Here is an 11,165-nt window from a genome sequence, read left to right on the forward strand (position 1 = left end):
CCAAAAAAAAAAAAAAAAAACTTTTGTTACTAAAACAGAGAGTTTAACTTCTACAATTTTTAAGAGCATTTCTTTGATATTTTTTTCTAATGTTTAACAAATACCATAGAGTATAGATAGCCGAAGAAGTAGGTATTGCAAAACCTATTATGGTAGCAATAGTTTTACATGCCATAGATAATAATAGTGCTAGAATTCTTCAATCACATGATCTTTTAGTACCGACCGAGACAATCATAAGCAGGACACCGGCTGGCACTGCTCCTGCGGTGTTGGTGGTGGTGATATCTTCCAGTGAAATCAAATCTAAAAAAATTCCGTTTTCCTTTTTTTTTTTTCTTACTCTTTCCTGAGGCATCATGATTTCCTCCAACCAGTGTTCCTCCGTCTTTCCTTTCCACCTTTCCCCTTGCAATCTTCCCTCCCCTTTGCCTAATCAAAAACAATTTAACGCACTAAAAACGCTAAGGCATAATACTCTACAAACTTTAATTAAATTGCTATATGGGAAGACAGAGACACACACACACAGCGGACGCTAGCTCTCTTTCAAGCACATCACCCCCCCCCACGTTTTGCTCGTTTTGCATCATCGTGTGTAAGAATAAAAAAACAACACGTGGTGAATGTACAGACGGACTCTGGAGTTTTCCAAGCCATGCCACCCAAATTATACTAATACGCAAAAAAAGGAGCGAGCGAGAGAGAGAGAGGGGCTTACTCCTATACAAAAACTGGGAATTTCCATGGATTCTGCATCGAAACTGCTTGATCTCTCGGAGTTCAGCCCGGAGCAAGCTCTCTTGTTCTCCTTGCTATTGTCGATGTGGGTAGTAATAGAAGAATAAGAAGAAAAAGAGGCGCCCTGAGAGGAGGCGGGATGGAAAGCATCCATGTCACTCTGGAACATTTCATCGAACAGTTCCTGAAGATCTTTGAAACTCTCCTGTCCTTTCCCCTGTTTGAAACAGAAAACCAAACAAAAACACCAAAAAAAAGAACCATTATTAATTTCCTATTCATCCCGTAGCACGCCAATGCTTCACGACAAACAAACAGAAGGCAAGCAGATGAGGAAGAAGAAAGCTTGTGGACGAGGACGACTACACAAGCAGCGAATCGCTATTCTGTGCAAAACAAAAGGAATTCTGGGCCCCACCACCGTTATATCACCTCTGACCTGGCTTCACGTTGGCCTGTTTTTCGTATCTTTATCCTCTCAATTGACGAGGAAAAATAACTATTCTACCCTTGCCCAAACACACTGCCCGAGATGAGATCCACATGAGATCCACCTCCCACTACTTAGATGTGCTTGACCCCTGTGAGGTTCTCAATCTTTCTTGAAGCTTCCTCTCTCTCTCTCTCTGACTGGTTCTTATTTTGCCCCTTTTTTTTCGATTTCAAAATTCGAATCATTGGCTATTGGAGATCAGAAAGGTCAACGTGGCTTTCTATCGAACAAGTGTAGAAACAGAATGTTGATAACCACAAACGAAGCTCAAAAATGGAGGCCGCCGCCGATCAAAACGGGAGTCAAAAGACGACGGCAGTTCGATCTGTGACGCCTATCGTCGTCTGATAAAACTCTCCTTGTGACAGTACTGTACACGATCCCTCGTTTGGAGGCCGAAATGGATTGTGAGAGTTAATCCTTTTTACTCGAACCAGGAAGATTAACCACCTATGGAAGTTGAATCGATCTCTAATCGCTCGAAAAAAAGAATATCCATTGAGAATCTCAAAGAGGGAAGAAGCGATACTTACACTGGACTTATTGGTCTGGCTCATCATCACCGTCATTTCACCCAAAAAGTCGCCCATTCCCTGCAATAATCGGTAAAATGGAAAACTCAGAAACCATTTGGGTAGGATTTCCCAATTCAACCGTAACCCAACAAAATAATAGTTATTTAACATTTTCCGTCACAACCTACATTTTCGTCATCATCATCGTCATCGTCGTATGCTCCCAAATCGTACAGGAATCTCTTATTCGAGTCTGATAGAACTGTCGAAACAACGTGAAGTTTGTTAGAAGCGTAAGAGGTATCAACTATAATAACTCATCTTAAAGATTTCAGTAAAAGGGCAACCCCGCTGCTTGGGGAAAACCACACACGAATTACCGGAATAAGCTTCTTGTATTGACTGGAAATTTTTCTTCGCTTCATCCGCGTGTTTGGAATTTCCTGACGCTGAGCATCTGTCTGGATGCCATCGCTGCAGGAATTACTAGTTATCATTATATTATGAACTACCATAGTATTCGTAGGGACAAGCCGAATAAAGATTTCGAAATTAATTGGCGAAGATACCAACTTTAATTGGACTGATTCACATACAGAATAACACAAGTGACCTTTTAAACGGCGTAAAGACTGAACAAAGATAAATACAAGAACAAATTCGTGTTTTGCCGGCGCCATTAACCGGTTCCAAGTTCGAGCTAGTAAGAACAAGAATACGATAAGAGGAAAAAAAAATATTAAAGAGCAAAATAAGGGTTTATCATTAATTCTAACCAAAGCGAGCTTCTTATATGCTTTTTTTAGCTCCGTTGCAGTGCATTCCTTCTTCAAACCCAAAACAGCATAAAAATCAGAGCTCTTCTCTTCTCCGTCAGCCATTACTAGTTGAGAGAAGCGGTAGAAGAACCAAACGTAACTAGGGGTTGTCGACGAATTTCTGTGACCAAACCATAGATAGATGAAAGGGGGAGGTGGAGGTGGAGGAGCAGAAGGAGATGGAATACTTAATTTATTATATGAGAAAAGAGAAGCATTAAAAGCTACATCTTTGATGATGGTTCAAACACGGAACCTCAGGAAAAAATTGCTTCCGTAGAGAGAATAGGAGAAGGGAATGGAGTTGGGAATGGAGGAGCAACTCCAGACAACCCCACCCAAAACGCTAATTAAGGTTTAGAAGTCTCCAGAAACTGGCTTTTAAATAGGCTTTTTTTAGTTACTGTTTGTTCTTCTGTCACTGATGGACGGTTCAGATTCCTCGTAGACTGTAGATTTATTTTCTTTGGTGTCTCCAGAAGGTTCTTTGTTTATTGCCTTTCCTGAAAGTCTCGTTTGACGGCATTGGTTGGTTACACAACTTTTCCATTCCCTTCTGGTCTAGTTTTGGAATTGGGCCTATACTTGAAACTTTTCCATTATTTTCAGAAAATTTGTTGTATTTTGTATTTTTGTTGATCGTCGAAGGTAATACCTGTGATATGCCAATCTGACGGTTAATAAGTCATGATTTCGGCTAAGCCTATCACTGTAGTTGTAAAGGGATCGCGAAAGGGATGGGTGGCCTCACTTCGATAACCGGTTAGACCGGGCGAATTCTGTCCTTAAATTCCACCGGAGGTGACCTATTGTTCAAACCGCTTCTTCTCGGACACGCGCATTCGTATCGAGCTGCCACTGAGACCGCAGTCGTCGCCATTAGCAGGAACAGGTATGGTCTATGAATTTCTCTCAGTTTCTCTCTCTGTTTCTTGCAATTGACCTGAAATCTCGTGTCCTACGGTGATGGAGATCTCTTTGTCTGAGATCCATTATTGATGCCTTTTGAACTGGTATTTTTTTAAGTTATTTGGCAATCATTATTTCTGGATTAGGGTTCCTTTTGCATCGCTTCAATTCATCGATGAGATTTCTGTTTAACACCGGAGGATCGTTTTTATGGAAGTGATTCAGTGCTCGGATCTATCTTCGACTTTGGTCGATCTAACCCTAGAAATTTCGTTATATGTGTTCCTTTACCAACCCCATCTCTCCTTTTTCAAAGCCTGCTGGAAATTGTTGGAAAACGCACAGAGATAGATAAAAGGGGGATTGACGGAAAACGCCATGAAAATACCTTCCATTATGAAACTCGCGGTTTGAAACCAATAAACTGGAAATTTGAGCGCGTGGATTTCGAGATTTGAGCGATTAAACCTAAATCCTAAGCCTGAAAATTATAAATCCTGGAACTGAAAGCTGAAAACATGAAAAATAATGACAGGGACCGGTGAAAACCTAAAGGGAGAAAGCCCTACACAAATCGTCACACCAAGTCGGTAGGAAATCAGGGCACGACGGAAGGTTTCGCGGGCAATGTAGTGCCCGCGACCTTTTCTGATGTGTATATATTGTTCTTTTTATTTTTCCATTTGTGTATTTTAGGAGAAGTTAGATATACTTTCACTTCCGTCTTGTTCTTTGAATGTTTTTATTTTGATTTTTGGATTTCATCTGGAAGTGATGTGTTTTGTCATTTTTTCCCGTTTTATCCAATATCTTAATCTGATTTTGCTTGAGTTTGATTTTGTGGGCTTTTCCCAGAGCTGTTAGGGTTTTGATAGTAGACTGAATATGTTTTAAACTATTTAGGTGGTGTCTCGGGTAAGATTGTAGGAATAAATCCTGACTGAGTTTTTAGGTTGTTTGCGGTGGGGAAAAATTTTGTGTGAATTGAAAAACTAATGATCTTATAATTATCTTTATCTGGAATTATTGTTAATGGATATGTTATCATTTACCTTTATTAAAGATAAATTAGAATCGAGGCATTCCTTGATGACACCTTGCTAGGTTAAACTAAGAAAATGCATCTAGGTTCTGATATATAAACATTCTGCACATTATTTTCTAACAAAAATGTCAAAGTTGTGTATCTTGTCATGCTTGATTTGTTTGACAAAGAGAAGAATTGAGTATGGATCAAATTTCATTCATGGGATGAAATCCAATAGAAATGTTTACATTTGGACCCAAGAAGTGTGTCATTTAATGTCCAACAAGAAACTTCATTTGCAATAACATGGTTCCTTACGATATAAATTTAGAACTTATGATTTTTTTTGTTTCAATCATGTCAGGCAAACATATAACCTCCCTGAGCATTTTAAAATCATTTTAACAATGATGTTCTGTAAGATATTTGTACCAGCTTTCTGTTAATGTTACATGTGAGACATAAATGAGATATTAAGTAAAATATATATATATATATATATATATATAGGCTTCCATTGAACGATTCCCTTCAACAATGGTTCCAAATTTTCCTGAGATTTTCTTCAAAGTCTTTCTTACATTAAGGTTTTCAAAATGAGAAATTATTTGAATACAACAATTTCAAAATGTTGCCACATTTTTTCTAAGTTTTTTCCTTAGTTGAAATTTTTTAGTTTTTTCTTTGGTTTAACATCGTGCAAGAGTTCACAGCAGTTGATATAAAAATTAGTTGAATATAACAATTCCACAATGTGCCCATTATTTTCTCAAAATTTTCCAGTATTGGAATTTTTAGTGTTTTCTCTTTGTTCTATTCCATACTAGAGTTGACATCAGTTTACATAAAATAAAAATAAAAATAAAAATAAAAATAGGGGGTGTTAGAATATGACCTGCTAGAGTACTTAATGTGGGTCCATAGATGGCCTTAATAATGTTCTGTTTTCTGTCTGTTAGTAGTTTTATTGTTTTAAAAAGGGGCCGTTGCTTGAAGCAATAGTAAATCAAGGCAAATGCCCGGGTTTGAGTCTTGAGATCAACCACTTTGCCCAAAATGCCAAAGGTTAGGACAGTCTCCAAACTCACCTCTCCTAGTACCCTTCATAGGTGGGACCTCCACTGGGTAATGGATCTTTTGGAGTTGCTGATTTACATCAAATTAGTGCTTTTAGAATATAACTTTTGTTCGCCAATCTTTAAATAGCTTCTGTGGAATTAGATAGTACTCCATGATGCCAATGTATGTTTCTTATTTTTATGAGTTAGACACTAAGTTTTATTGGATTAGGATTGCTATTTACGAGTGTGATATTAATACGTGTTTGACATGCTATTGTATTGGTAAATTTAATTGAAGAGAAATATATTCTATAGTTTGAAGAATTAGATGGTTGCTGGTTTTATTTTATGCTTAATAATCTGTTTTCTATCGTTGATGGTTACTATCTATGTTAGCATAAGTTTGTTTCGTTTCAGTTTGTTATTGCTGGCTGGCATTCCATCTACAAACTCAGATTTTGTGTCTGCTGATTGAAGTAAATACTTTTTAGTTGATTCATGTGAATGGTAAAACAAGATTCATTTAGCCAACCTCATTTAGTTGGGAAAAAGGCTTATTTGAGTTGAGTTGATTTCCTTTAGTTGGTTCAAAAAAATCCAAAAATTTCATTCTCATGTTCTCTCTCAATGCTTCTCAGGATCTTTAAGCTTTATTATGGCCTTTAGGAGGGAATCCTCTCTAGTAGTGTTGTATGAGAACTTATTGATAGATTGTTTGACTCTACTCTATTTATTCTTTTCAAAGTAAAGAACTATGCAAAACTCAGCCAAATCAAGAATTATTTTGTAGTTTGTCTGCCAAATCAAGAATTGGTGGAGTCAATGTTGTCACCAAGGATTTAGTGTTAGACCTTTGGGATCAAATTAGCCCAGTTTGGGTAAAACAGCTTCTTTGGAATACCTGTAACAACCTAGTTATGGAGGGGGGAACTGCTGAATCAACTTGGATAGCAACCAGCCAATCTTGATACGAGTCTGCTGGTATGGCCTGTTCAATTGAAGACCTATATCTATGATTTTCATTGGAGTCTGGGTCTTTGACTCTATTGAATTGCTTGTTTGGAGTGTTCAACATAATGAACCCTCATGCGTGGGAGTGGAGTCAGGATCTGGAATGTCATTGACTACACTCAGGAGTCAGAAAGCGATGCCCAAGTGAATCATTTTGACATAAATGCTCTTTTGGACATTTTGTAGTTGAGAGGAAGTCTAGCTTTGATAGTTGAGATTAAATTGGTGTTGCAAAAGAATGGACTTGGAGAACTTTTCATAATTCTATACATATAGAGATTTAACATTATCTTTGAATGTGTCCCTTTTCCATTATCTGATGTTTGATGTTTGCAATTGGCGGATTACCGGAAAAAGAGAGGGTAATGGGGGTTTCCATTTCATGAACAAATGGACTCTTTGGATATGTCACACTGTGTGGGGTTGTGGTTACCTTTTGTGCGCTCAACTCATGTTCTTAAAGGGTGTTCTTCCCATTGTATTTTTTCTTTTCTATTTATATACCATCATCCCTTTGTGATGAGGAAGGCTGCTCCTGCTCTAGCATGGGAGCATGCATACTGCCCCTAAATGAAGATGGAGGCATGCTTACAGAGAATTTGCTGTGAGGTATCATGATTGAGTACATCAACTTCTATACTCTTGTCCATGTCATCCTTTACTCTTGTCGAAGTTTTAGCTTGATTGAACCTGACCAGATATTATAGAATTGTGAAAAGGTCGTACCAATGGAAGTATAAGGGGAAGGTGTTGAGTTGTCTCTTGCACCTGCTGTGTTGTACACTGAAGAGAACCAGGCTTTGATCATGGTGGTCCATATTGGATGTGTTTGGCTCTTATTGGGCTGGGCCCATAGGTTAGGTGGGTGCATTGATTTGTCTCGTTGGGTTTTCTAGGATAATTATCTCTTTAAGCTAATAAGAGGAATTAGGATAGTGACAAGGCAAGGCACTGGTTTATCTACATCTCCTTCTTCTCATGTTCCAAGTTTCAGCTTGAGTCACCAAATAAAGATTTTGAATTTTCATTGGAAAGTACAAGGGGGAAAGGTCCTACTGAATTTGACATGTGGTCTATCTAGGGATACCTTGTCTTTTTTGGTTTTTTTTTTTTTTTTTTTGTTACTAAGGATACCCTATAGATCCAATGGTTGGAATGGTCAAAGCAGCCTCATGTGAAGGAAAAATAGCAACCATTGGAACTTTGATCTGCCACCAATTGGGTATACCTTTGTCCAATAAATAATCAAAATTAATGAAAACCTGAACTGTTCAAATTGAGTTAAATAATGATTTATTAGTTTTGAAGGATTGTTTCTATGCCATTTTTCTTTTGTACTCTGGGAACGTCTATAATCATTCTAGCATTTCGATTGTGAGTTGTGATCCATCACAATTAATTTTTCTTTTTTTTTTTTCCCCTTGCGGAAAAAGGTCTAGTTTGGTCTTTCTGATATTTGACAGATATTACATGTGAAGTACTGTCCCTTGATATTCCTATTTACTTGAAGTTACAGGGAATTCTTTTAGCTGCTCAAGCGAATGGCTGGCCACAAGATTGCTCACGCCACATTGAAAGGACCAAGTGTGGTAAAGGAGATCATCATAGGGACTGCCCTTGGGTTGATGGCCGGAGGGATGTGGAAAATGCATCACTGGAATGAGCAGAGGAAAGTGAGAGCCTTTTATGACATGCTCGAGAAAGGTGAGATTAGTATTGTTGCTGAAGAGTAGACTTTCCGCCTCCAATATGTGTGATCCCATTGATGCCTTCAAAAATGGCTTTTTGTTCATTGTGGTACTTTGCAATCGACTCGAGGAAGTTTGGATGGAAATGAGCATAATTGAGTAGTATAGGTATTAATAAATGTGTCTGGCACCAACATTGTGAAACACATTTTGATCATCGTACATCTTTTAATACATGATTGCCTAATTTGAAGCAATATGAAAGTGAATTTTTTTTTTTTTTTTGTTCTTTTCTTCGTTGGGAGGGAAGTAATTGTTTTACAGAGTAGGCCAACCGGATATGGATATTTGATATTTCCTGATATGTTGTGGCCAATTAATTAATCGGTCTGTTCTGACTGCATGGTTATGAACTCAGATGATGTTAATGCAAGTCTTGAATGGTTTAGATGAAAGGATAGCAATTTTGACTGTGGACAATGAGAGTTATGTCAACACTGCTAGCTAGTTTAGCCTTGTAGTGACCAACCTATCAGTATCAGGGTATGTCGACTCTCCACTACCACTGAGGGTCATATATAGAGCTTGCTTTGGTGGATCTATTTTCTGCCATATGGAGGCCGATTTGGTACTCCAACCACTGGATACAGAAGTGACGCTCCAAATTGACCAGAGGTCGAGGCTTCTGGTATGAACTATAAAACTCATAACTAATTCCACCAGTTAATTTGAGGGGGGAGAATCATGGCAATGCAATTCCTCAGTGTATCGTAGTAATTTTTTTTTTGGGTAGACTGTGTCGTAGTAATACAATAGGTAGAGCCTAAACAGAATCTAAAATAAAATCAGGAACCACAAAAAAAAAAAAAAAAAACCGGAAAGCCGGTAATTAAGGCCCAAAATACATCTCATACTCAATCTATGGCAAAATTAGGCACAAATTTTGAGAAATCTAAGACCCGTGAACTTAATGGCCGAAGCTGGATCAATTTATAACTGATTCGGTTAGTTGGTTTGAGTGTTAATTAGGTGACTGTTTGTGAGATAGCATCTACTATATCAAGGAACATCAATGAATCCAATTATTGCAATTGCTCAGGGTCTATTTCTTAGTTTAAAATCCCTCTTACCAAGTGGAATCAAAGAATTAGTAGATCTGTTCCACCCAAGATGGGAATGAAATATCCAGCAGCAACAAGAAAAATGAAAGAGATTGAATAGAAGAATTCCCAAGCATTTGGTGATCTCAGATGTGTCCATATCAATGGAACAGGTGACTCATTGGTTCTGGTCCAGTCAAACAATTCTTCCCGATTTAACACCCCTAATTGGCGATCTTGAAATGAGTTTATTTTTAGCCACTGGACTTGAGTTTAACCCAATAGACCAGCGCTAGCAGAGCACTGGCAATCCATCCATCCAGCCTACTCTTCCAAAGGAAGGATTCGTTGAAGGAAATCGTAATGCAGCTTCTTCAATCCATAATCAAAAAAGGTGCGCGAATCTTAGATGCTTGGCCCGCACTCAGCAGCTGGATAGGCACAAGGCAGGCAATAAGGTTTGGGGTAAGAAGAAGACGAAGAAGCCCTGAACGAAGAAGACGAAGCAGAAGAGACATCAAAGAGGCAACGCAGAGTCGATGTTGGGGGTCCTCAACCATGATGTTTAAGATAAGAGACATCAATGATTTAATCTTTCTCTGTGTCTACTCTGTTTGAAGAACTGAACGCCGAAGACGAAGAAGAAGAGACATCAAAGAAGGAACGCAGACTCCCTCAGAGTAATCGTATTGGTTACTGATTGCGGATTTTGTGCTCTCGCTGCCTCTGATGCTGAATCGATTTGCTGCCGCTACTTCTATTGAGAGCGATCGAGCTCTTTCTGCTGTTTCGAACAAGGGTTTCAAATGGCACTTTGCGTAGGGTTAGGTTTTTCTTTTCTCTTCTCCTATTGTCAGCCGCAGGGTGCGCGATTGTATTTTTCTGCCGCCGTGCTTGTTAGTTCTCCGCCACAGTGCGTGTTTCGTTCTCCGCCATAGTGCGTGTATAGCTCTCCGCCTTAGTGCGTGTTCCGTTTTCTCACCATGCTCATTGAATCCCCCAGCGAAGAAGACGCCGAAGCCGACGACGACTCCAACGGCAAGCTTAGGTCGAAACGCAACCTGTCTCTTGAGCACCACTACCCTCCGACAACCTATCTCTTCAATCTGGACAAGGAATGCCAGAAACTTGCCCTGCCGACCAATGCCGGAATCTTCCTCTGCATCTGATTCGTTTGGAATGATGTTGAGCCCAAGTGCATAGACAATACAAGCTCTCCTCCTTCTGACAGTGCTACCTTCTGTTTTCTCTGGATCTTCAAGCGCAAGGCCGTGGTTCCCCCTGCTCACTGCCCATGTCAGGGTGCTCTTCGACTTCCTCAGGGGCGGCGTCGCCGTCTTTGTCTTCATCTCTGTCGATGGTTTCGGGTGGGCTCTTGACCTGCGCGATAAGGATGGCGGAAGCCTCATAGGCAGGGGGACGTGGCTGATGCTGATGGAGTTTCAGTCCCTGCAGTTGTTGGAAGTATCGGCAATGCTAGCTATGAGCAACGCCGAGTTGTTTGGTGTGGAAGGTTTTTCTTTTTTATTTGGGTGGTGCCGAGTTCCACCTCCTCTTTCTTTTTTAGGTTCTGGCTTTGTAGGTTACGTCGATTCTGGCGTTGGTGTCGCCATGAAAATGGCCGGCTCCGTTACCCCTCTCGCCGTACCGATCTTGTGGCCCGATCATCTTTCACCGAAGCTCCTCTCGGCGCGGCAGCGTACCGGCTCGCATGGGCATGATGGCGCAGATCTTTTCGGCACTTTTGGGGTCCTTTCTTTTGGCACGAACGTGCATGAGCTTATCAGTTGCTGTGTTGACAG

General features: G+C 39.7%; 2 protein-coding genes across 3 annotated transcripts; one reads left to right on the forward strand and one right to left on the reverse strand.

Annotated features, from left to right (window-relative positions):
* Positions 1–320: 320 nt before the first annotated feature.
* Positions 321–2,636, reverse strand: LOC122654562 (dnaJ homolog subfamily B member 6-like). Its single transcript, XM_043848696.1, has 6 exons — positions 2,526–2,636; positions 2,130–2,223; positions 1,938–2,011; positions 1,768–1,827; positions 715–958; positions 321–434 (listed from the first exon to the last, which is right to left on the reverse strand). Exons 1-6 carry the CDS (start codon positions 2,628–2,630, stop codon positions 358–360), a joined length of 654 nt encoding a protein of 217 aa, XP_043704631.1. The 5' UTR covers positions 2,631–2,636; the 3' UTR covers positions 321–357.
* Positions 2,637–3,390: 754 nt separating this feature from the next.
* On the forward strand, positions 3,391–8,530 carry LOC122654563 (probable cytochrome c oxidase subunit 5C-1). 2 transcript variants are annotated; one of them, XM_043848697.1, is made up of 2 exons: positions 3,391–3,459; positions 8,086–8,530. In XM_043848697.1, the coding sequence occupies exon 2, from the start codon at positions 8,117–8,119 to the stop codon at positions 8,306–8,308; it is 192 nt and encodes a 63-aa protein (XP_043704632.1). In that variant the 5' UTR covers positions 3,391–3,459; positions 8,086–8,116; the 3' UTR covers positions 8,309–8,530. The 2 variants fall into 2 exon arrangements, with proteins under 2 accessions (XP_043704632.1, XP_043704633.1); XM_043848698.1 differs by having other exon boundaries at positions 3,410–3,452; positions 8,088–8,530.
* Positions 8,531–11,165: the final 2,635 nt, after the last annotated feature.

This window comes from Telopea speciosissima, chromosome 3, assembly GCF_018873765.1.
Source record: "Telopea speciosissima isolate NSW1024214 ecotype Mountain lineage chromosome 3, Tspe_v1, whole genome shotgun sequence".
In the NCBI taxonomy this organism is placed as follows: domain Eukaryota; kingdom Viridiplantae; phylum Streptophyta; class Magnoliopsida; order Proteales; family Proteaceae; genus Telopea; species Telopea speciosissima.